This window comes from Dermochelys coriacea, chromosome 5, assembly GCF_009764565.3.
Source record: "Dermochelys coriacea isolate rDerCor1 chromosome 5, rDerCor1.pri.v4, whole genome shotgun sequence".
NCBI classification, from domain to species: domain Eukaryota; kingdom Metazoa; phylum Chordata; order Testudines; family Dermochelyidae; genus Dermochelys; species Dermochelys coriacea.
Genome location: NC_050072.1, coordinates 76,860,397 through 76,887,157, shown reverse-complemented (window position 1 = coordinate 76,887,157; position 26,761 = coordinate 76,860,397). Strand labels below are relative to the sequence as shown.

Below are 26,761 nucleotides of genomic sequence, written 5' to 3'. Positions count from 1 at the left end.
GTCCTGGGTTCTCAAAGGGGTTCTGCACTTGGGTGGTAGCAGCATCTACCATCCAAGGTCAGAGAGAAGCTGTAACCTTGGGAGTTTAATACAAGCCTGGAGCGGCCAGTATTAATTTTTAGAATCCTTGCGGGCCACCACCTTCTGCACTCAAAGTGCCAGAGTGTGGAATCAGCCTTGACACACCCAGCAAATGGAGCTACATAACCTGCAAGGGTGGCATCAGACTCAGAAACCAAGGAGAGAGCCCTCATATGCAAGGTCTCTGGTGGCAGAGCCAACGCTGGGCCAGAAGGCATTTAGGCTGACCTACAGGTTGAGTGGCCCCCACCCCAGGTGCTGACTCAGAAGCCTGAGCCCCACCTCTTGGGGATGAAGCTGGGGTATGGGCTTGGGCTACAGCCCCGCTGGGGAGCAGGGCTTCAGACCACGTGGGGCACCTGGACTGAGGGCTTCAGCCCCTGGCTCCTGCATGGCGGCTCTCTGCTTTAGTCTTGTAGGGGAACCAGGGCTTGGGGCTCCAGGATTCAGCCCTGCAGCTCCCAGCTTTAGCCCCATGGGGGCAACCGGGTTCATGGGTCCAGGCTTCAGCCCCACTGTGGCTTTGTGCCTCCGTGCTCCCATCTGAGACCCACACCCGGAGTCCAGTCAGCTGCCATGCTCCCGGCAGGAAGCCAGGACCCCAAGAGGCAGTAGGGTCCCCAGTGGGGATGGGGAGCCCAGGTGGCAGCCCAAGCTGGGAGTCTGGGTGGCAGCCCGGCTTGGATGAAGACCCGGCAGCAATGATAGCCAACAGCCGATGTAAGGAACGCAGTGTCTACATAGACACCATGTGGCCCTAACTACATCAACATAAGCCTTATGCCTCTCGTCAAAGTGGATTTATTATGTCGGCATAGCAGGGGAGTTACATCGATGGGAGGAGCATTTCAGTGTGAACACCTCCACTATTTTGTCTACAAAACTGTGTAGTATAGACAAAGCCTAATAGTCAAAGGTACAAACAAACAACTGTCAAGTCTTAACTACTACACTAAGCTCTACAAATGAGAAGGCAGGACTAACTTGCTGCGGGGACAGGAGAGGAGAATTTGGACCACACTGTCCTTAAGAGGCTGGTATATCTGGTTCTGTGAGATGAGCAAAGTCAAGCTGTGTTGATGGCACCCCTTACTGCCAGGAAGTAGAGAGGAGCAATGGGAGAAGCAGATTAGCTGAAACAGTGGGTGTCTTTATTACGAGTAATCTGTGGCCTCGATGCCACTGTGATCAAAGGCAGATGGTAGTCATTTTGAAAGAGAGCAGCATGTGGCCTCAGTCACATTAACAACAGTAGGCGATTACAGCCGTTTTGAAAAAGAGCAGTGCTTCATGGAATTCTCTGAATTAGAAATTATTCTCCATTACAAAAGAGGCTGAAGAATAGCAGCAAAAAAATACCCTTAATCCTAAAATGTTCACATGTGGCCTGTGTAAAAGAATTCAATGAGTTATAACTAAATGGGAAGTTTCAGTATCTTTGCTATTCTGCTACTTTTCTGCTAAATTTCTTAAAGGACCTATTTTAAATTATTTTTAAATCAAACTAATTAACAGATTTACTTGTAAATTGTTGGAAAAATCATTATATACTCAAAAAATAATTTGGGGGAGCCTATTTTTTTTCATACATAACAAGAACATTAAATGCCTTCTTTAAGTGCAAAACTTGACTCAAATTTAGCTATGTAGCTGCAACCAGTATCTCCATATGAAGTGGTGCTTGAGTTGAGGAGAAAGTGGGAGAGAATTTTTATAATCCACACTTTAAAAAAAAATACAACTAAAGTCAAACATGACGACATGTTTACTTCTTATAAAAATTACCAAGTAATGTTTAGAAATAACTAGGTTCAGAACATTAAATGCAATCAATACATTTGATCAAAAATCAAAAGCATTGAAGTGTTTTACCTTTTCTTCAACATTCATCTTAATGGAAATGTTCTCAATAACAAAAAACATAAGACGTAACTGGATAAAACACAATTGAGGTTTAATGCAGCCAAGTTAGACCTGTCAACAATTTCTTTTCACTGAAAGCAGTCTTTTGTATTACATCATTATATGAATAGTATTCCAAAACAAAAGCAGATTTAAAAAAACCCTATTATCTTCGCTTTCTATGTCCAGACAATGATGAGAGCATTTCCTGAAATCTCCAGTGATAACATAAAAAAAGTGATCCATCCTTGGAGTTTGACAAGAGTCAGTTGATTTGGGGTATTAGATTGAAGTCAGTCATAACATGGTTAGATTGTTCTCCAATGAATAATAAACTGTCAAGTCTCATTTCCTAACAATTTAGGAGTTCTGCCAGATCACAAAAGGAAAGGCGATATTTGACCTGTCCGTGCCAATTTTTCAGTCTTGCCTGCAGACTACAATAAAGGTCACTGGTAAAGCTAACAGAAAAGGAAGCCAACTATACATTCTCCCTTCTGTCTGGAAAGAAGAGTTTTGTCTGAGAGGGTGTAACTTTTTCTTTGCCTAAAAAATACACATGCCCAAAATCAGTTTTGTTAATGAACAGCAGCAGTCAAACATCCTCATGCAGGAAAAAAGCCGATTGCTAGAACAAGGCTCTGGATCTATGTATTTCCAGGTGTTGTGTTCTGCCACAAGGGTACTACAGAGCTCTCTCTCACCCATGCCACCAAAATGTTTCTAGTTCAACTAATAGCACCGATATAGGCTCTGATCTAGAGAAGTCCTTAAGTATGTACTTAAGTGCCTAGATGAATAGGGATGGGCTTAAGCATATGCTTAAATTTAAGCATATCCATTTAAGTACTTTGCTGAACCAGGGCCTTAAGCATTCAAAGTTATATTAATCACCTATTTTTGCAATGTAGGTAATGGGTTGATGATATAAACCAGTACAAATATAAGGTTTTTTTAATAAGGTATATATAAGGTATATAATAAGGTATTTTATTAATTTTAAATATTAATTTGATAATATTTAATAATAATATTTAATAATAATTAATTTAATAAATAATATTTAATAATAATATTAAATAAGGTATTTTTAATAAGGTATATACGGTACTTTGCAGATAATAAATCTTTCTATTATTCACCTTAGAGGAGGAGACATATGTGAAACAAGTATTTTATATATCCATATAAGCAGCTTATAACTAGTTTCCAAGAGCCTGAATATTTTTGTGAAAATCCAGTGAACAAAATTATTCAGTTCTTTGAGGAGATCTCACTATAGGAAATCTCAATCTATACTTAGCCAGATAACATTTACTTTTCAACACTGGTCCCCATGCACGGAATGCTATTCCAAGTCTGCTCCAACAAGACACTAAAGTCTTCATTCAAATTTCTCCTTGACTTATTTTTTTCATGCCCTTAACAATTATTGTTGAAATTTTTTTTGGTACCACCAAGACAAAATGAACTAACTATATGATTTACTACAGTACCCTGGCCCTACCTCACCTCACTTCATCCCTTCTTTCCCATTTATCCCACGATACGTCTGTTAGATCTAAAATTAGATTGTAAAACCTTTGGGACCGGGACCCAAGTCTGTGAGCTGAGTGGTTTTAGATAATTTTTTGTCACTTAAAAACACGAACGCCGCCACCACCACAAGCAACATACAAAAAATCTTCTCTACTAGAACCACAGTTAAACAGAAAAGTTAACTCAGGTTTGTGAACCTTTACTAAAAGTGGAATAAATATTTGTACATACTTTGATAATACACATTGAATACATGAAGGGGAGGATTGGTGGAGATGAAAGAGGTCTGTATGTAAATAAAATGGCCAGTAGCACAATATATTCTTCCCCCATTCACCATCTTATACTACAGAAAAAATCCTAGTGTACTCCAAATTCACAATCATCTTTATGCCTCCGAACTCAGAAAATTATATTTCTAGTTACCCAGCAAGGATGAATCCAGGAAATGTAAAAATCTCACATCTTTAAAGTGGTATAATCAAATTTAATAAATTTTCTAAGTAATTTGCTATTAGGTACTCACTTACTTCACAATTTCAGGGAATTAAGAGTGCAACATTCTCTGACTACTAAAGCCTCCAGACAAATTAAGAAAACATCACATCCTTGCAGTGGTCTCACTCCTCTCTGCTCTGCCTGTACTGTCTTTTGTTTTTAAGCAAATCTTCTTGGCATGCTCTCAGAATTTGTGAGCCAACAGTAGCATTTCATTCTCTCCGTCATGAAACAAATTATTCATGCTACAAACAACAAGAGTCACCTGCGGCTTCCAGGAGTGCTTTCTTGTGCTGTCCTCTGAAGTTAGTGTAAATGTACATGTTTTCAGGGAATGCTGCACAGTGCCCTTCACAGAGTAAGGCAGAGAATCAACATTCGTCTTTTAACCATTCCCCCGCTCCAAGCACTCCGCTCTTTTCAAAAACTTCTCTTTTATATGGCTGTATCTTCACATCCTCCCAAATGGCGCTACCAACTGTTACATGCCAGCCTCTGAAAAATTCCTTCCACTTTTGTACGCCTTATTGATTTGTTTTATTTAAAATAAAGAAAGGGCTATCAAAGGAATGAAGCGCCATGTAGAAATAATTACTACATATTCTAATTAAAGAAAATACCTTTATTTTTGCTTTTTCTTTGGGGATCTAATCACTATTTCATACTAACCGGGCTTGAAAAAATTAACCAGTCACCTACTAGCAAGAGGTACAGCAGTACCAATGACGAAGGAATACGAGGGGGAACGGAGCCTACAGTGAGGTCCAAGGGCAATGCCCTGGTGATAACTCTTCTCAGCATCACAGGAGCCTAAAGAGTTCCAAATATAAAATACTGAAACTGTTACACCATTTAAGGCTGCTGGTCCATCTAGAACAGTATCTGTTGGTATCAGAGAAAGCCTCAATAAATCCCATTTCAGACAATTCTAGAATAACCCACTCAGAGGGCAAAATTCTTTATAACCTATTTCAGTATTTGGTTGTGACTCCCCTACTTCTCAACGAGGGGTACGTGTACCCATGGGGATATGCAGAGCCCTTCCAGTGGGTACATCAACTCATCTAGATATTTGCCTAGTTTTACCACAGGCTACATAAAAAGCACTAGTGAAATCACTATAAACTAAAATTTCATACAGACGACTTGTTTATACATTTCAGTGTATAGTATATAGAGCAGAAAGTACAATATTTATAATTATATGGTAAATATGAGACAATAATCAATTTTTCAGTAATAGTGTGCTGTGACACTGTATTTTATGTCTGATTTTGTAAGCAAGTAGTTTTTCAATGAGGTGTAACTTGGGGGTAATGCAAGACAGATCAGACTCCTGAAAGGGGTACAATAGTCTGAAAAGCTTGAGAGCCATCCTTGAGTGGGATTAGTCCAGCATAGGATGGACAGGCTTTGAAGACCACAAGTTTCAAGTCTACCATGATAAGGAGCCCTGTGCAGAGAGGTTTATACAGATGAGTCAAAACAGTAGAGTTTGGTCCAGATGAATTGGATAATTCACAGCTGTTGAATACAGCAGATTGCTCCGAGCTGGTTCTAGAGACTTTGGGGGTCTTGAAGAAGATAGACAGAGCTAAGAACTAACAGGTTCTGTCTCACCATCATGAGTGGTAAGAGGGAGGTTGTGACCACCTAGCCCTTTATGCCCTTGTTCAGGAGTATGAGGCAGCACGGGGCACATGCACGGCCCTGACAGATACTGATATTAAAAAAAACCTTCCAGTTCTCACAAACTGAGGACCTAGAGTGGGGTCCATACTGACACATGCTAAAAAAAGAATCTGCTATCTTCCGCATGAGCCTGCCACTAGAGCAGAGGCTCTCAAACTTCAGTGCACCTTGACTCCCTTCTGACAACAAAAATTACTACATGACCCCAGGAGTGGGGACTGAAGCCTGAACCCACCCAAATCCCACTGCCCTAGGGCGGGAGGCAAAGCTGAAAGCTGAGCCCCACCACCTCAGGCAAGGGGGCCAAAGCCCAAGGGCTTCATCCCCGGGTAGGGAGCCTGTAACATGAGCCCACAGCCCAGGGCTGAAGCCAAAGCCTGAGCCCCAGCCAGTGGCACTCAGGCTTTGGGCCTGGGCCCCAGACAGTCTAATGCCAGCTCAGGCGATTCCATTAAAACGTGGTCACAACCCACTTTGGGGCCTGAACCACAGTTTGAGAACCGCTGCACGAGACGGTAATATGACATATCCTGTGCCAGTGGGTTTCAGAGTTACTAGCTAGACAGCAAACAAATGCTGAGTCTCAGGAATAACAATTTCAAATCTAAATGCTGGATTTCAAAACTGTTTTGCTCTACTCCCCTAGTATGTCCTCTCACCCCAGCAGTCCCCTTGCTGCTATACCCGTTTCCCACCCATTTCTGTCCCCCTAGCCTGTCACAACTCAAAATGCTCTTGTTGCTGTGCCCCTCGGGCTCCCTACCTAATCTTGACCTCTACCTCCATCCTGCCCCAGCCCCTCTCTGCTATCAATTTAGGCTGCTTGCTCCTCCTTCTCCAGACTGCCTGGATATGAGAAGGGGGACAGTCTCCATGTCCACAGTCACGGTGGACCCCAGCAACAGAAATTTCATGCAAAGTCCTGCTCAGCCTCAGGATGGAGTCTCTGGAGAATTTAGCTGCAAATTAACAAGTCTTGACTGAGCATGCACAAACTGATTTTCAGAGAGTTATAGCTCTGCCAGATTTGGGTCGAATTTCATAAGCAGAGCAACAGACACGTACCTCACCCCAGGGCAATCCCCTGTCAAATTACAAGTTCCTGTTTAAAAGTATAGAGATGCTAAAGCTTCTCAAGAAAACAGCTGTATGATTTTTTTAATATAGTCCAAACAAATGTGTTTGTCCCAAATCTCATTCTGAGAAACAGCTTAACCATTTTTGCTGAAGCTTTCCAAAAATTAATTCAGTCCGAAGCAGACGCTCATCCTGAAAAATTTCAGCACGAGTAACTAAAGTTTGGCATAATCGTAAGAAACTGAAAACAGGGTCTTATAATGGGAAGCGTCAGGCAACTTTTAGGCATGCTGAAGCATAAAAATTAGCATGAAAATCTCAATACCCCTGTGACATAAGTATTATCATTTTACAGATAGATAAACTGAGGCACAGAAGAGGTTAAGGGCTTGTCCCCACTAGGTGCAGGGTAGATTCTAATGCCCAACAGCATGTTATGTGCCAGCTGGCCCATGTGGACCCTGCTGGAGAGCACTAAAATTTCCATAATGCACATTAATGTAGTACTATTTGAAACAGGACTATAGTAACGTGCCTTAGGGAACTTTTTGCATGCACCAACAAGGTCCACATGACCCAATGAGTGCACAATACACTGGTGTGCACTAGCATTTACATCCCAGACAGCAAGGACTAAACTCTGTAAACAAGCCCTTAGTGATTTGCCCAAGTTCTCAGAGTGAGTTGGTGGTAGGGCTGAGACTAGAATCAAGGTCTCACTCAGTACTGTGCTTTAAACCATAAGACTTTTCCATTGAACATAAGAACACAAAAATGGCCATACTGGGTCAGACAAAAGGTCCATCCAGCCCAGTACCCTGTCTACCGACAGTGGCCAATGCCAGGTGCCCCAGAGAAAGTGAAACTAACAGGTAATTATCTAGTGATCTCTCTCCTGCCATCCATCTCCACCCTCTGACAAAAAGAGGCTAGGAATACCTTCCTTACCCATCCTGGCTAATAGCCATTAATGGACTTAACCTCCATGAATTTATCTAGTTCTCTTTTAAAACCCTGTTATAGTCCTAGCCTTCACAACCTCCTCAGGCAAGGAGTTCCACGGGTTGACTGTGCACTGAGTGAAGAAGAACTTCCTTTTATTTGTTTTAAACCTGCTGCCCATTCATTTCATTTGGTGGCCCCTAGTTCTTATATTATGGGAACAAGTAAATAACTTTTCCTTATTCACTTTCTCCATACCGCTCATGATTTTATATATCTCTATCATATCCCCCCCCCCCCCGTTAGTCTCCTCTTTTCTAAGATGAAAAGTACTAGCCTTTTTAATCTCTCCTCATATGGGACCCGTTCCAAACCCCTAATCATTTTAGCTGCCCTTCTCTGAACCTTTTCTAATGCCAGTATATCTTTATTGAGATGAGGGGACCACATCTGTACACAGTATTCAAGATGTGGACGTACCATGGATTTATATAAGGGCAAGAAGATATTGTCCGTCTTATTCTCTATCCCTTTTTTAACGATTCCTAACATCCTGTTTGCTTTTTTGACTGCCGCTGCACACTGCGTGGACGTCTTCAGAGAACTATCCACAATGACTCCAAGATCTTTCTCCTGATTAGTTGTAGCAAAATTAGCCCCCATCATATTATATGTATAGTTGGGGTTATTTTTTCCAATGTACATTACTTTACATTTATCCACATTAAATTTCATTTGCCATTTTGTTGCCCAATCACTTAGTTTGGTGAGATCTTTTTGAAGTTCTTCACAGTCTGCTTTGGTCTTAACTATCTTGAGCAGTTTAGTATCATCTGTAAACTTTGCGACCTCACTGTTTACCCCTTTCTCCAGATCATTTATGAACAAGTTGAATAGGATTGGTCGTAGGACTAACCCTAGGGAAATACCACTAGTTACCCCTCTCCATTCCGAAATTTACCATTTATTCATACCCTTTGTTCCCTGTCTTTTAACCAGTCCTCAATCCATGAAAGGATCTTCCCTCTTATCCCATGACAACTTAATTTACATAAGAGCCTTTGTTGAGGGACCTTGTCAAAGGCTTTCTGGAAATCTAAGTACATTATGTCCACTGGATCCCCTTCTCCACATGTTTGTTGATCCCTCAAAGAACTCTAATAGGTTAGTAAGACACGATCTCCCTTTACAGAAGCCATGTTGACTTTTGCTCAACAATTTATGTTCTTCTATGTGTCTGACAATTTTATTCTTTACTATTGTCTCAACTAATTTGCCCGGTACTGATGTTAGACTTACCAGTCTGTAATGCCAGGATCACCTCTAGAGGCCTTCTTAAATATTGGCGTTACATTAGCTATCTTGCAGTCATTGGGTACAGTAGCTGATTTAAAGGACAGGTTACAAACTGTGGTTAATAGTTCCGCAACTTCACATTTGAGTTCTTTCAGAACTCTTGAATGGTGAATGCCATCTGGTCCCAGTGACTTGTTACTGTTAAGTTTCTCAATTAATTACAAAACCTCCTCTCCTGACACTTCAATCTGTGACGATTCCTCAGATTTGTCACCTACGAAAGACAGCTCAGGTTTGGGAATCTCCCTAACTTCCTCAGCCGTGAAGACTGAAGCAAAGAATTAATTTAGTTTCTCCGCAATGACTTTATCGTCTTTAAGTGCTCCTTTTGTATCTCAGTCATCCAGGGGCCCCGCTGGTTGTTTAGCAGGCTTTCTGCTTCTGATGTACTTAAAAACCATTTTGTTATTACCTTTTGAGTTTTTGGCTAGCTGTTCTTCAAAGTCCTTTTTGGCTTTTCTTATTATATTTTTACATTTAATATGGCAGTGTTTATGCTCCTATCTATTTACCTCACTAGGATTTGACTTCCACTTTTTAAAAGATGCCTTTTTTATCTCTCACTACTTCTTTTACATAGTTGTTAAGCCACGGTGACTCTTTTTTAGTTCTTTTACTGTATTTTTAATTTGGGGTATACATATAAGTTGGACCTCTATTATGGTGTCTTTGAAAAGTGTCCATGCAGCTTGCAGGGATTTCACTCTAGTCACTGTACCTTTTAATTTCTGTTTAACTAACCTCATTTTTGCATAGTTTCCCTTTCTGAAATTAAATGCCACAGTGTTAGGCTGCTGTGGTGTTCTGCCCACCACAGGAATGTTAAATATTGTTATATTATGGTCACTATTTCCAAGCGGTCTTGTTATAGTTACAAGCCAGATCTTGAGCCAGATCCTGCGCTTCACTCAGGACTAGATTGAGAGTTGCCTCTCCCCTTGTGGGTTCCTATACCAGCTGGTCCAAGAAGCAGTCATGTAAAGTATCGAGAAATTTTGTCTCTGCATTTTGTCCTGAGCTGACGTATCCGGTCAATATGAGGATAATTAAAATTCCCCACTATTATTGAGTTTTTTATTTTGATAGCCTCTCTAATCTCCTTTAGCATTTCATTGTCACTATCACTGTCCTGGTCAGGTGGTCGATAAGAGATCCCTTCTGTTATATTCTTATTAGAGCATGGAATTACTATCCATAGATATTCTATGGAACATGTGGATTCATTTAAGATTTGTATTTCATTTGATTCTACATTGGGACATTTGATTGTCCCATTGTCGGTCCTCACTCCACCAGGTTTCTGTCATGCCTATTATATCAATATTCTCCTCTAACACAAGGCACTCTAGTTCACCCATCTTATTATCTAGACTTCTAGCATTTGTGTAAAAGCACTTTAAAAACTTGTCACTGTTTATTTGTCTGCCCTTTTCTGATGTGTCAGATTCTTTATGTGAATTGCATAGTTAATGGTGTGTTATATGATCTTGTTAGGCTGCAAAGTTAGTGATACATTTTACATACTCTAATTTAACTAAAATAGCTCATCCTACTCTTACATTGCCACCACCAAAATCCAGGAGAATTCCACGGACAGAGAAAGCACCCACAGAATATTCATAGTCAAAACCCATCATGGGGAACTATAGAGCTCATGCCCAATGTATCTAATACTACTATTACAAATAGAAAAGAATTCTGCAGCTGATTGATATTATATCAGATAGATATTTTATTGAAGATATACAAGTGATTATTTGACACCACACAGTACTTCAACCTCTGCTTGTAGTTCGATAGGTGTCTCATTTAAATGTGCACCATTAGTGACAGTGGAGGAAAAGAAAACAAGTAGCATATAAAGGAGAGAGAAAATTACAACCGTTGAAGATGTGTTCTTGAAAAATCTTTCCCATTTTTATTATTGACCAGCCTCACCTCCAGCATTGTAAATTCGGAACATTATATCCACTACCAAAGTTAATTAAAAGCTCATGTCGCTCCAACTTTGTTTCCCCAGGAAAAAAAGAATCATAGATCATATCTGAAGCAGACACACGACACACATAGGGGTGGTTACAAACACCTTCTTATTGCGTTACTTAGAAAGCTATGAAGAGAATCATCTGACCAAGTCCATTTTTCTGCATAATTTTCTACTCATTGCTATTCATTTTGTGTAATTACCTCACCAATGAAAGATGTTTCTAAGAAGCTAGCATAATCACAGGTTTCAGAGTAGCAGCCGTGTTAGTCTGTATTTGCAAAAAGAAAAGGAGTACTGGTGGCACCTTAGAGACTAACAAATTTATTAGAGCATAAGCTTTCGTGAGCTACAGCTCACTTCATCAGATGCATTTGGTGGAAAAAACAGAGGAGAGATTTATATACACACACAGAGAACATGAAACAATGGGTTTATCATACACACTGTAAAGAGAGTGATCACTTAAGATAAGCCATCACCAGCAGCGGGGGGGGGGAAAGGAGGAAAACCTTTCATGGTGACAAGCAAGGTAGGCTAATTCCAGCAGTTAACAAGAATATCAGAGGAACAGTGGGGGGGGGGGGGTGGGGTGGGGGGGGGGAGAAATACCATGGGGAAATAGTTTTACTTTGTGTAATGACTCATCCATTCCCAGTCTCTATTCAAGCCTAAGTTAATTGTATCCAGTTTGCAAATTAATTCCAATTCAGCAGTCTCTCATTGGAGTCTGTTTTTGAAGCTTTTTTGTTGAAGGATAGCCACTCTTAGGTCTGTAATTGAGTGACCAGAGAGATTGAAGTGTTCTCCAACTGGTTTTTGAATGTTATAATTCTTGACGTCTGATTTGTGTCCATTCATTCTTTTATGTAGAGACTGTCCAGTTTGGCCAATGTACATGGCAGAGGGGCATTGCTGGCACATGATGGCATATATCACATTGGTAGATGCGCAGGTGAACGAGCCTCTGATAGCGTGGCTGATGTGATTAGGCCCTATGATGGTATCCCCTGAATAGATATGTGGACAGAGTTGGCAACGGTCTTTGTTGCAAGGATAGGTTCCTGGGTTAGTGGTTCTGTTGTGTGGTGTGTGGTTGCTGGTGAGTATTTGCTTCAGATTGGGGGGCTGTCTGTAAGCAAGGACTGGCCTGTCTCCCAAGATGTGTGAGAGCGATGGGTCGTCCTTCAGGATAGGTTGTAGATCCCTGATGATGCGTTGGAGAGATTTTAGTTGGGGGCTGAAGGTGATGGCTAGTGGCGTTCTGTTATTTTCTTTGTTGGGCCTGTCCTGCAGTAGGTGACTTCTGGGTACTCTTCTGGGTCTGTCAATCTGTTTCTTCACTTCAGCAGGTGGGTATTGTAGTTGTAGGAATGCATGATAGAGATCTTGTAGGTGTTTGTCTCTGTCTGAGGGGTTGGAGCAAATGCGGTTATATCTTAGAGCTTGGCTGTAGACAATGGATCGAGTGGTATGATCTGGATGAAAGCTAGAGGCATGTAGGTAGGAATAGCGGTCAGTAGGTTTCCGACATAGGGTGGTGTTTATGTGACCATCGCTTATTAGCACCGTAGTGTCCAGGAAGTGGATCTCTTGTGTGGACTGGTCCAGGCTGAGGTTGATGGTGGGATGGAAATTGTTGAAATCATGGTGGAATTCCTCAAGAGCTTCTTTTCCATGGATCCAGATGATGAAGATGTCATCAATGTAGCGCAAGTAGAGTAGGGGCATTAGGGGACAAGAGCTGAGGAAGCGTTGTTCTAAGTCAGCCATAAAAATGTTGGCATACTGTGGGGCCATGCGGGTACCCATCGCAGTGCCGCTGATTTGAAGGTATACATTGTCACCAAATGTGAAATAGTTATGGTTGAGGACAAAGTCACAAAGTTCAGCCACCAGGTTAGCCGTGACAGTATCGGGGATACTGTTCCTGACGGCTTGTAGTCCATCTTTGTGTGGAATGTTGGTGTAGAGGGCTTCTACATCCATAGTGGCTAGGATGGTGTTTTTAGGAAGATCACCAATGGACTGTAGTTTCCTCAGGAAGTCAGTGGTGTCTCGAAGATAGCTCGGAGTGCTGGTAACGAAGGGCCTGAGGAGGGAGTCTACATAGCCAGACAATCCTGCTGTCAGGGTGCCAATGCCTGAGATGATGGGGCGTCCAGGATTTCCAGGTTTATGGATCTTGGGTAGCAGATAGAATACCGCAGGTCGGGGTTCTAGGGGTGTGTCTGTGCGGATTTGTTCTTGTGCTTTTTCAGGGAGTTTCTTGAGCAAATGCTGTAGTTTCTTTTGGTAACTCTCAGTGGGATCAGAGGGTAATGGCTTGTAGAAAGTGGTGTTGGAGAGCTGCCTAGTAACTCTTGTTCATACTCCGACCTATTCATGATGACGACAGCACCTCCTTTGTCAGCCTTTTTGATTATGATGTCAGTGTTGTTTCTGAGGCTGTGGATGGCACTGTGTTCTGCATGGCTGAGGTTATGGGGTAAGCGATGCAGCTTTTCCACAATTTCAGCTCGTGCACGTCGGCGGAAGCACTCTATGTAGAAATCCAGGCTGCTGTTTCGACCTTCGGGAGGAGTCCACCCAGAATCCTTCTTTTTGTAGTGTTGGCAGGAAGGTCTCTGTGGGTTAATATGTTGGTCAGAGGTGTGTTGGAAGTATTCCTTGAGTCTGAGACATCGAAAATAGGATTCTAGGTCACCACAGAACTGTATCATGTTTGTGGGGGTGGAGGGGCAAAAGGAGAGGCCCCGAGATAGCCCAGCAGAAGAATCTGTCCTAAGAGTATAGTTGGATAGATTAACAATATTGCTGGGTGGGTTACGAGAACCATTGTTGTGGCCCCTTGTGGCATATAGTAGTTTAGATAGCTTAGTGTCCTTTTTCTTTTGTAGAGAAGCAAAGTGTGTGTTGTAAATGGCTTGTCTAGTTTTTGTAAAGTCCAGCCACGAGGAAGTTTGTGTGGAAGGTTGGTTCTTTATGAGAGTATCCAGTTTTGAGAGCTCATTCTTAATCTTCCCTGTTTGCTGTAGAGGATGTTGATCAGGTGGTTCTGCAGTTTCTTTGAGAGTGTGTGGCACAAGCTGTCAGCATAGTCTGCATGGTATGTAGATTCTAATGGATTTTTTACCTTCAGTCCTTTCGGTATGATGTCCATCTGTTTATTCTGTTTATTCAGATATTCTTGTTAACTGCTGGAAATAGCCTACCTTTCTTGTCACCATGAAAGGTTTTCCTCCCCACCCCCCCCCCCGCTGCTGGTGATGGCTTATCTTAAGTGATCACTCTCCTTACAGTGTGTATGATAAACCCATTGTTTCATGTTCTCTGTGTGTGTATATCAATCTCCCCTCTGTTTTTTCCACCAAATGCATCCGATGAAGTGAGCTGTAGCTCACGAAAGCTTATGCTCTAATATATTTGTTAGTTTCTAAGGTGCCACAAGTACTCCTTTTCTTTTTAGATGATACTGCAGGCTCTATAACTACATTAAGTGTCCCCTATGGGGCTGAAATTGAATGATTCATCTCTTGTTAAACTACTAATAGTCAAACACTTTTTGGACTTTTTTGATCTTCTGTCAAAAATTCCGTTTTATTCAAAGATTTACATCAGTGAATGCAGTAAACTATTGCTCAGATTACAGATTGAGGAGCCCAGAAAACTGCTATTGCACGTGCATGTTTGTACATATTAATATAATAGGACAGACAGAAAAATACTGATACAAAAGCAATGAGCTCTTTGTGGTATGGTTCCTTTGTATAGGGTGTTGTAGGGTTCCATTCTGTCATCCATTCTGTTCAATATGCACACAAAGAGAAAGAGTAAGATGATGGCTGGAGTGGCATTAGCTCTCTAACCGCACTCAGTTTCAAGGTTCTCTTTCCCTGATCTGGACAGCCAAGTAGCATTTTATCTGCATATAGGTAAAAGTTGCAACCTCTCTCCATCTTGTGTAGGGACAGGATTTTATAACTGTACTATAAGAATTGATGTAAACTTTGAATTAATTCTACCAGCCACCCTTTTTGAATAACAGAAAGGAATAACCATCTGAGACTGGGATCTTGTTTCCTATATGCATTATAAACTTCCCTCTAGTCATTTTTTTGGTTTAAGGTTTAGTGAGTAAAAGACAGGATCTCGTATTGTGTCTATGTTAATTAGATTAAAAGAATGTTAAAGGCCTGAGCCACAATGTAAACAGTTTTGACCACAAGATTTAGTGAAGTTTAATTTACAATGTATTCTACTGAATATAAAATACTGCTGTCTTCTCTGTGAGAGATTGTTTGTGTGAATGAGGAATGTGTCCATCACGAAAAGATAAGGTGTGAAAGCCATCACAAATATCCAGATGGTCAAGAAAAAGTGAGAGACTTGGAAACACCAGGAGACAATCAGAAAACATCCATTGTATCCAATGCTAAACATGTTAACAGCATTGACGGCTTCAGAGGTGAATCAACCACGCCCGAAGGCAAGACAACAAATACACAATAACCATCAAATGATAAAATTTGGAAAACTCCAAGATTACCACCACTTAAGGACTAATGATTACAGGATGACATTGCAAAATGCATGGACTCAAATGGGAATTTACAAGTATAAAGCTGGGGTGTTTTGCCATGAAACTCTGGGTTTAGTCCTGCCAAAACCTCAGAGCATTGGATCGCGACCGACAGAGCCCAGCTCCTCACTCGTGTTCAATCTAACTGGCCATTAGATTGACTCGAGCTACAACAGACTGGTAACTATAAAAACATCAACTGGCAGAACTGTGATAATGATGTGCGTGTGTGCGCGACTGAAAAGCATATGCTAACTGTTGTATTTTCAATAAATATGGCGTATTTGCCTTCTCTCTTATAAAAGATCCTGTGTGCTTTGTATGGCATAACACTTGGACACAGATTTTGCCAAAGTTATTTGTCTCTTTGTTGTCTAGAGAACAACCCTTGAAGTCTTCTCAATGTTCAATACTGAGTAGTTACCAATTTAGGACCTAATGCAACTCCCACTGAAGATATTCAGAGTCTATTGACTTCAATAAAAGTTCAAATGGGTCCTTGTGAGAGATGTGCATCTGTTCTGTAATAATTTATTAAAACTGTATATTAACTCAGTCATTACTATGTTTACTGTATGACTATACTAGGCTAAATCAGCAAGCTTATTGGGAAACAAACGGGAAAGCCAAACAATGACAACAAACACCTGAGGGCTATTACAGGACAATGGAGAGCCACTAGCCCTGAAGAGACTGATTCAACTTAATACTGGGCCCACCAAGCTGGTTGTTGATTGGCAGAACAAAAACATCTGGGAACTGAGAAGAAAAAGGAACTCTGCTGGATAAAAAGCAACACACAATCTAGGGGAAAGGATGTTATCTGGGAGCTGGACCGACTGTCATACTGGCTGGGGATTTCTGAAGAAGCTAGGCCTGCCTGGATCACCATCACAAGATGGTGGGGATATATGTCAGACAGACATGTATGAACTATTATTGTTCTCAAATCCTTTTTTCTCTTATGTCATGTTTTGTTCCTACTATTTCAGCGAAACCATGCTTTGATTTATGAAGGCTGTTGGATCACTCTATTCACCACTAGTCATAGACTCCTGACAGGGAATACCATAGGTGCCAAACTAAATCAGACAGTTTGGGTAAGCATGGCTGAGACACAGGGCACTATAGCTCAGGGCCCAGTCTAGGAGTGGGAGAATAAAGCTATTCCACCCCAGAAGAGGTAAGGACATGAGGTCTGATACCTGAGGGGTGAATTCAGAAACCAGAAAGGGGATACAGAAGCAGCTAGCCCTACAATTGTGACAGTTCTCACTTAACAGGACCCATTACCAGAGTGCTGAATGCCACATCAATTCTCGGAAGATGGAGCTGGCTTGCAGTTGCCTTCTGAGCGTACTTCAAGGTGTTTATATTAAGCCATACATAGTTCGAATCCTAACTTGCGGAAAATGCCTCCCTTGGCTCCAGCATGATGCTGAGTAGCAAGATCAGCTGGGGTCTTTTTGCTAACAGTCCCTAACTTTAAACATTTAGAAAAAAACAGGTAAAATTTTCAAAAGCATTGAAGCCACTTAAGAGCTTGCTCCCATTTTCAAAAACTAGTATAAGCACTTAAGAGCCAACATTCTATTGATAGTCAATGGAACTTCAGCTCCAAAAAGGGACTAAAAGTACTTAGACACTTTTGATAATTTCACCCAAAGCTCTCTTGATGGACTGCTGGTAGATTCTGAATTTGTTTTATTAACTGTTGACCTTAAAAAAATGATGAAAGACTCATCTATTTATTCAGGCTTTTGCTGAGGGGGAAGTGATTGCACTTGAAGTATTGAAAGTGTGGATCTTGGCAGAGGGAAGTGGAACTGGACTGACATTTGTCAGCATGTAAGGTTCACTGCTTTTGTTTTTAATGTCTACATATGCAACCAGAGATTAAAATGAGTGTATGTTTTATAAAACATTAACAACATTTTGACTGCGTCACTCAGCACCACTGTGTTCTGAACCACCACTGTTACTTTGTTCCATATCTTGTCATGCACAGGCACTGGTACAAGTTTTCAAAAGTTCCTATTCTAATGAAAATTATTTTTCACAAATGCAACATGACATGCTAATCATTTTAGCCTCCTTCCCATTATATAGCATTTTTACGTTAGAAAAACCTAGTAAGTTTATAAGCCTTACTAAAGCAAAGAACATCATACATAAAAGTTTAAATACAACAGTTATGATATTCAAAATCAGAACACTTAATAAACTTTATTTTAGTGAAAATAGAGAAGTTATTAAAAATAAGGAGGACGGAGCTAGGAGATTTCCCCAAGTAAATCTGATAAAGAAACTTTCCTTCCTTAAAAAAGTAAAACTTTACCTGATCAACTGTAGTGACATCAGAAAGTACAGCATCAGGTGTTCTATTAGGTGGGTTCACTGTTACCTGAATGGAAAAATGGAAGAATATTTAAATGTAAAAGCCTAAAACCATAATCAGACATGTTTAAAGAGAACTAAAAGCAATGATTTCCCAGGGGTGGGGGCTAAAACATATTTAAGGATAAGGAGAAAAAATTTCCAACAAGCTCAAAAAAGTTTGCATCAAGATTCTCTTTAAACATACAACATCAATACATTTTTGCCACAAATTTGTCACGGCAGAACACCACTGCTCTTTTAATTGTACATTCCAGGGTCTTGCATCATTTTACGAAAGCCAATAAGAATAACTGATGATCACTCCATTAGGTTTACAAACATCTGCTCTAACAACAATTTTAAGGCAACACACATCAAGTTATAAAGTGATTATTGATCCTGAACCATTAAATCTGGTTTACACTCATACAGCAGACCATTTTAAAGTTATTTCTTCCAAACTAAATTAAAAAAAAAATAAAGCTCAAGAAAGAAGGTTATTAGTTTCTCTACAAACTAACAGTTTTCCGGTTTGTTCCAACTTTGAAACCTATCAAAACCAAGGTTAATATTTTGGACCATAAATTGAAGCAAAACAACAGCAACCAAAAAAAAAAGTATTTAAATACTGTCTTATAACAAAAGCTTAACCAACTTTTGAAAAGTTCGCTATATGAATGACTCTGGACCTTATTTTAGTCTTTCAAAGCCTCTGGCTTTTTATTCTTTATCCTCCCAATTACACGCTGCATTTTGAACCCTATCACTTGAAACAAAGTTCTCTATAGCTTTGGTTTTTTGATTATATAAATTGTAAACTCAACATGACAGTCTGTCAGACTCCATCTTAAACGGCTGATCTGTATGGAGTGAAAATATCGCAACCAGTTGAAAACTATTCAAGCAGCTGAAATTTATTCTTGAAAACCCACAAAAAGAAAGTATTTACAATGGTAGATATAATTTCTGATTTTTACCAATAGCAAGTCAGTTCTCAATATATCATTGCACTAAAGAGAATGAATGCTAGTTTAACCCATTAGATGGTATGAAGTTACCTGTCACTTTCCACAGCAGATATCCTAATTAGTGCTAGCTTGTGTATATTATCCCAGGAAGGAATGGGAGATACACCGAATTAAAGTGCTGACACAGTAGCACATTATGGAATGTTTTGCCTTGCTTCGATTCAGAAGCCTAGATAAGAAAGTGAGACTCCCACCGCTAGGCTAATGGGGAATTCATTGGCAAAGACATGAAACATTTGATGTGGGAAAGAGCAAGACATATTTATTTACCATTGTAAGAAGCACTATGGTTGGATGGATTCTGGCCTTGATCCTAAGTCTGCTCATCCCCCAAAAGAAGCAGAATTAAAAGAAAATACTTCAATAAAAATTGCAAAATACTGAAAATTGCATTTGAAGTTTGATCTGACGTTCAAATGCTAGTAATAATAGCTAGTGTACTGAGCCTGTACAGGAAGCAATTAAGACAGAGGATTCTTTACCACCAAAACATCTACAAAATCTCAAACAGCAAAGAGTCTGTGCTATGGACAGCCTGCTTTATCTGTGCTCTCTTCTCCCATGAACTGATTCAAGCACCCCTTCACCCCGGGGAAGAAACAGTGTGATTATGGAGGGGGAAATTCCTCAAATTCACATAGAGCTTTCCATTCCCATGGAAGAGCAAGATCTTGGGACGTAACTTCTGTGCTCCCTTCTGTTTGAGTTTAGGCTGGCACTAATCCCTAACGATCTGGGTATGATAGAAGAACTTCTTCTGGCTAAAGACTAGGTAGCCTAACAATATTAGAACTATTAGTTTCTAACTGAATAAATAGTAATGCCACCACCTAGCACTTACATGGTCCTTTTCATCTGTAGATCTCAAAGTGCTTTACAGGAGCTCAGCATCTTTTCCCAATTTAACATATGGGGAAACTGAAGCACAGAGATTAAAATGACTTGTTTAAAATCACCAGCAGGCTAGTGGCAGAACCGGGAATATAACACAGGTCTCCTAACTCCCAGCCAATTGTGCTGTCCACTAGGCTACGTAGAATAAGTGGTATTTACTTGCTTTCAGACCTGAGAGGAAAGAGATAAGGCAGAGGATAGTTTTGGGTAATTGCCTTTCTGTCCCAAGAGCTGGCTTCTCTTTCTGTTAATGTGTACATATGGTCAATGCAGGGTTTGTGAGGTGCATGGGATTAAGTGTTTTCAGTATGCTGGTAACACATATATTGCATGAGCCATAGCAAGAGGCCGAGGGTCTCAGTGTAGGGTACTGATTGGGGCATGGATGAGAGCTAGCTGTTTGAGACTGTTAATAGGTCAGTCGGGGTATTTGGAGGAAATAGCAAAGATCATCTCAGCCCCATTTGACAGAGGAAACATCTTAGCTGTGTGTCAGAAGAGTTCAAAATTCAGGGGTTTTATATTCCCAGCTGCTGCTAAACAATCATATAGCAATGAACGGGGTGACTTTCCTCAGTCTGTGTCAGCTCAAAAGTTTGTGATCCCATCTCTCGGGCACAGGTCTTACTAGAATCATCCATGCCTTTGCCACTTCAGAACACTACAATAGAGCTACTTCTTAAATTAACTCAGAAACTGAAGAAGGCACAGGAAGTGGTGGCCAGCTTGATAAACACAGTGAATTTTGCCATGAATACATGATAGCACTGCTCCAGAATTTGCATGGCCTGTCTGTGGATTTCCATCTGGAGGTAAAGATACTAGTTCTGTCTTATTAAGCCCTAACTGGCTTGAGATCCGTGAAAGACCGCACCACTCCGACCATTCAACACTGTTTTAGATGAAAGGAGGTGCTCAAGCTCCAGCTCCTTTAATACATGACAGAGGGAGCTGCTCACAATGTGTTCTGTATGAAGACCCCTAACTTAGAAATTCACTACCATCTCTGGTCTGAAACTGCCTGAAATTTGTGGGCAACCTAAGGGATACACCGCCAAGCCCTTCTATTTGGACAGGGCTAATGTTAGGGAGATTAAGTTGTAGATTTTAATTTGGGAGGGATTCATATTTTTTAGGAACTGAAGTGGAGAAGTATATGATTTGGGACTAGATTCTTGTGTGTGGAGAAAGGCTGTTTGATTTACTATTCCTGTTTGTGTCTCAACATAAAAATACAATAGAATTAACTATCACTAGAGTACCTAGAATCTGGAATAGGCATTCTTTTCATGTTTTATATATGTTAAAAATTAAATAAAATCACTTATCACACTCTAGGTCTGAGCACATACATTACAATCAAAAACTCTGTGCTAGATATTATAATACTGATTTTAGAGTACTGAGGTACAGCGATTGAAAGACTTGACAAAAATTACAGTAAATCCAGAGGCATAGTTTAGAACAGAACTCATGAGTCAGTCTCTCAGTACTCTGCTATAATCCTGCACATCCTACCTTTATATCTAAATCATCAATAGCTGAGACTAAGTTTAACGTTATTGCATTACCAGACATTTTCCTACAATTTTTATATTTGGCAACTTCCCGATATCTTGTAGGACATGGTGTTTGTAGCAAATACATAGCCCTATAAGGAATTAGATAAAAAATTAAAAACCATCTAGGCAATCCAAGTTGTATTCTATCCTCATCTGGATTTCCCTGTATGTTAAAAAGCCTCAAGGAGAAAGGATTTATCTTCATTTAGTGAAAATAAGGACAACAATTTATTAATTTGTTGTGATGTAGGAGGATCACATACAGACAAGACTACATCAGTGTGACATTAACAAAAACATTTTCTCAATGTTAACATAAGAAAACTAAATACCACCACTACTTCCTAAACAACAATCAGTACTATGATTTTAGTCTATAATTTTTGGCCCAGAAGGTTTTCAATTTATTATCTCGTTTCTAGTGGGCCTGTGTTTTTGTTATAAGCCCCATGTTAGACAAAAAAGTCCATGAATATTGAGCTGGGCCACTAATACCACCACTGACTTTAGTAACAGCTCTTTTGGGCTGCTGTGTTTATACAAATAGTCTCATTGAAATCAGCTTTATGATGATAAAGTGTTCTGTTAAATTTGTCAAGGAGACGTTGAAGAGTTGTGTCCCTGTGTAAAACAAAGAGTGATTCTGTTTATATTCTGTTTTTATATTCTGTCAATTTTCTGTTTATAAGCATATGATATATTTAGAGAAAGCCTCACTCCAGATCTTCTGTGGTTGGGTGTACCGCAAGATTTGAGATTAAGTAATCTGAACACAGTGGATAGAGATTTAAGTGCACATCTAAAAACAAAAAGCTTTTTTTAGCTGGTCAATCTACTGTCTTTGAAGTTGAACTAATATCTCAGAAAGCAGTGTACATGGGACTATGGATGTACAAGCATAGGCTCTCCATTACAAACTGAAAATAAATCATCTTATATGGTGCTGTGCCTACAACATGGCAAAGCCCATATGATTACTATGTATTATTACTTGTCTTACAGTACTGCCTAAAGGCCCCGATCTGGAGAAGAGTCCTATTGTGCTAACTGTCCTCCTTACCATTTCCTATTTACATGCCATGTTTTTCCTCTCATTTAGGTGAATAGCTGCTTTATGCATTTGAACTTGCATTTAGGGCACATACACAATAAACCTCACTATGCCATTGTATGTCACTTGCAACTACCACCCAAGATGCTAGAGTTTCACTCTAGATAATAATCCAGGGAGCAAGCCAATATTATTTCTTTCTTTTTCTGCTTCTGCTTCTGAAATCACACACACATAACTGCATCAGTTTAGAAACAGAGCTACATCTAGAGGTTTTTTCCATGAACAGCATGTTCCGCAGCCATTTTAAACAAAACAGGAGGAACACCACTTGTTTGAAAGCTCCTCCGCTGGGATTTCATTTTTAACTAAACATGCACACATTAAAAACATTCAGAATATAATTACATAAGAAATCATGTACTATGGGGAAAAGATCATATGAAATCAAGATTACATTAATCAAAATCATCATTTATTGTTTTGTATTCTCCCACCCACAACTGATTCTGTGTGCATGCACTTAGGTGCAAAATTACACTGAGGGCCATTAAAGTCTAGATTTCTGTCATTACAATTATAAGAAGAAAGATTCAAAATACTTCCTTTAACTGAAAGAATTTGTGAGGTATATGTACCCGAGTATACACTAAAGGGATAAATCTGTAAAGTCTTAAGCACATGAGTAACAAGGGGACTACTCCTATGAAGGTAGTTACTTGTGTGGTATTACCATCTGCATTCAAAAAATGGCTCAATTTTTTTCCTGTAGAAAAGAAAAAAGCATTTGAAAGTGGAACACAGGTATATATTCAAGTGATAGGATGATAAAATGACAAAGCATAAATTTTGCACAGGACATAAAACAATCAGGACCCCCCTGATTCAAGGAGATTCAGTATAAACCAACAATAAAGGAAAGAAGAGTGAAAAAGCCCCTGGAGGCATCTAAATCTCTGTGCTACGTGTAAAAAGAGAAAAAATTAGTAGCCAGAAATCCTGCTCTTCAAATTGGTCTACAAGAGAGGTTGAACTCTCAGAATCTAATACAAAGAGACTCAAAAAAAAAAAAAAAAAGTTATTTACACTGGATTGACTTTTGATGTTCTGCAAGGCTTTTGCTGCCCTAGATATTAATACAGAGACTTAAGAGATTTCCAAAGAGTTGACAGATCAAAAGGAAAGTAAGTAAACAAATTTTCCTTCAGCTTCTAGCAAAGAACTATGCACCCCTCCTTCTAGTTATGGAGAATGTAATCAAGTCACATGGGGCCAACCAAACAAAAGATGTGAGGCAATCACAGAAGTGCTACACAATGCCTAAATTAAGATTGGCTGACAGGAGGGGTTCTGAAACTGGGGGGTCGTGGAATGTAATCTGGGGGTGGGTGTGAGAAGCTTTAGGGAAAAAAATCCACTGCGCACATTTTCCCCACAGCAATGAATAACTAGCAAAACTGATTCCTTCAGACAGATCAGCAGGGGCTTCTACTTAAATTATGGACAAATCACACATTTTTCGTGGGTTGGTCAGGGCATAAAGAGCAAACTTTGCAGATGTGTTCATACAGTTGCATATTCCATGCCACCCTTACTTCTGCATTGCTGCTGGCAACAGTGCTGCCTTCAGAGCTAGGCGCGCGGCCAGCAGCCACCACTGTCCAGCCACTCAACTCTGAAAGTAGCGCAGAGATAAGGGTGGCAATACTGTGACCCCCTATAATAGGCTTGTGACCCCCCCTTTTTGGGTGGGACCCCGAGTTGAGAAACATTGTGCACTTTCATATAATTTTACCCTATATACTTAAATGTCTCTTTTCAATCAATGCCTTACTGTTTTTAATATTTAGAGAGAGTTGCATGTTGATTTATGATTATTGGTGTATGAACTTGTGTGGTGGAGGGGCAGGGGAGCATAAACTACTTCAGACACAAAGAAGGGGGGCACAATCAAATAAGTTTGAGACCCACTGACCTACATCATACTCCGAGGTCAAGAGAGGAATTGGTGGCCAGTATCCTATGCAATATGAGGTCAACATAACTGTTGCCCTCTTGGCTAGTGAACAGATGATTCCCTCAGAAGATGACCTGCAGCCTAAGTTCATAGACCTCAAAGTCAAGACCAGCTTAGATTGCAACTATGAAACAGCTTCTCCCACTCTAATCAGCCACCTCAGCCTGTTCTGCTTAGGCAATTCCATCCTGGAAGACGGTTCAGAATCTGCTTGTGTCTGTCTTCTGCTGTGCCATTCCCAAGCTAACTGATCATCCCTAATCAATATATTAATTATTTTTCTTGTATTATAATTCAGTGAAAGACAATAGTTATTTCATCTGAAATACATTTAAAATTTACCTTCGCCTTTTCTGATGTTCGTTTTCCACCAAATCCTCCAGCTCCAACAACAAACAGAGAGAATTGATTATAGCACAACAGATCCTTTCCACAGTAGGTATGAACTGGAAGACAATATAAAATGAGAGGTTATATTCTCTTTTTTGAATACTCCTAACACTGATCCCTCTCAGAGCCAGTGGATACTGAATAGCTTTGTTTTCTATATGCTAGTGTTCATCTTCACAAGTTAGGGGACAATGTCCTCACTTTCGAATGGCACTATCATAAATCATTTCCTAACAAGTGAAGATTAATGTCCTGTTTAAAACTATGCTATTATAGATGCTCTTTACACAAAAGTATTAAAATGAAGACATGAGCTATCAAAATGCTGATGCCATACCAAGTGCTAAAAAAAAATGGTTGACAACACACAAAGTGCTGAAATTAATGTTTATTTCAACATATCACACATCATTAGCCATTTATTTAAATACTATAGAATTATGCCATAAAAAGTGATTTGTTAGAAGCCATTAACAATCCCTGGTGTAAAAACACATTCACAACCTCATACAATATTAGTGCTGCTTTGTTGTGTATGTGGAAAAAGCAGCCCCAAAGGAAGATTTAATTTAAGGTCACTTGGTTTTCTTTTTGTTAAAGTCACTTTTGATTTTGTTGAACTTGAAGTATTTACAGTTACTGAGGTGAAAGAGAAATCTCTCTATTTCCAATTTATTCTCACTTATTATTCCATTAGGACACAGACAGGCATTCATACTTAAACTTATTGCCAGTAGTGTACCACAACCACTTATACTGAGCGCCTAGTTTCTCCCATAAGCAGCTAACTTTTAATGACCTACACCAGAACCTTTCGGTCTGTTACAGAAATAGACAGACTGGTTTGGATAAACTTCTAATTGGCCCAAACCTTGGCTTTTCAATTGTTCCTATGTGGAAGTAAAGAATAGCTAGAAAGATTAGGTTGGAGAGCAGTTAGCTTTTCGCCAGACTAAGCCATTAACTAGTAAGAAACAGGAAGGGCAGAGGTCAGGAGTTAGTATTATTTGGAGGTTTTGAGGAAACAGTAGAGAAAAAATTTTAAAGGGTTCATGTAGAAATCTAAACAGCACACTACCTGAAAAAATTTGGTGATTCATTCCCTATTAGTCTCATTCTAAAACTTGAACAGTCATGTTATACCATAACCACGCCACCAGAAATCAAGACCCATATATTTTGTTATGGACTTCTTGGGCCCATTAAATTAATGCAAAAACAGAAAAAAAAATTAACAAAAGAGAATAAAAACATTTAAGGACATATAACTTAAAGGATGTCCTTTCATAAAATTCAAGTTGACAGTCAATTTAATTAGATGTTGGGCAGGAACACTACTGAATCTTCTGTCAACGTTCTCTCAAAAAGGAGTATTCTTAATTTCAGTACGCTGTCTATTCCAAAGAACAGGGCAACATGCACATGATTGCAAATTAGTTCATTTCTCAGCAGTCACTGGACCACGTGGCACAGACCCTAAGAATTTAAACTGATTTTAGGCTGAGTTATTGTTATCATAGGTTAAATTTTGAGACTGTCCGCTTTGATTGTGTCTCTTTAATAAATTACAATATGGTTACCATCTAAGAGAATAAGTGCTCCTGAGCCTTTGTCAAGGATATCAGCAATAGTTGATTCTGAAGTTAACGGTCCTGAAAGAGAGAGAATAGGAAAACATATATCTTGTAATACGAAGGTCTTAAATTACAATACAACATGAATTTTGCAGGAGTATTTTAGCAAAGCTAATGACAAATATTCCCAGGTTTGTTATCTACACAAGCCAG

General features: G+C 39.8%; 1 protein-coding gene across 3 annotated transcripts in view; it reads right to left on the bottom strand.

Moving 5' to 3' along the window:
- The window catches only part of HSD17B4 (hydroxysteroid 17-beta dehydrogenase 4), a 128,467-nt gene that overhangs the window by 50,157 nt on the left and 51,549 nt on the right, over window positions 1-26,761 (bottom strand). For all 3 annotated transcript variants that reach the window (XM_038401855.2, XM_043514936.1, XM_043514937.1), the window contains 3 exons: window positions 26,555-26,626; window positions 24,927-25,030; window positions 17,992-18,057 (listed from right to left, as the gene is read on the bottom strand). In XM_038401855.2, the coding sequence (XP_038257783.2) occupies window positions 17,992-18,057; window positions 24,927-25,030; window positions 26,555-26,626 (242 nt within the window). The remainder of the gene's footprint in view (window positions 1-17,991; window positions 18,058-24,926; window positions 25,031-26,554; window positions 26,627-26,761) is intronic.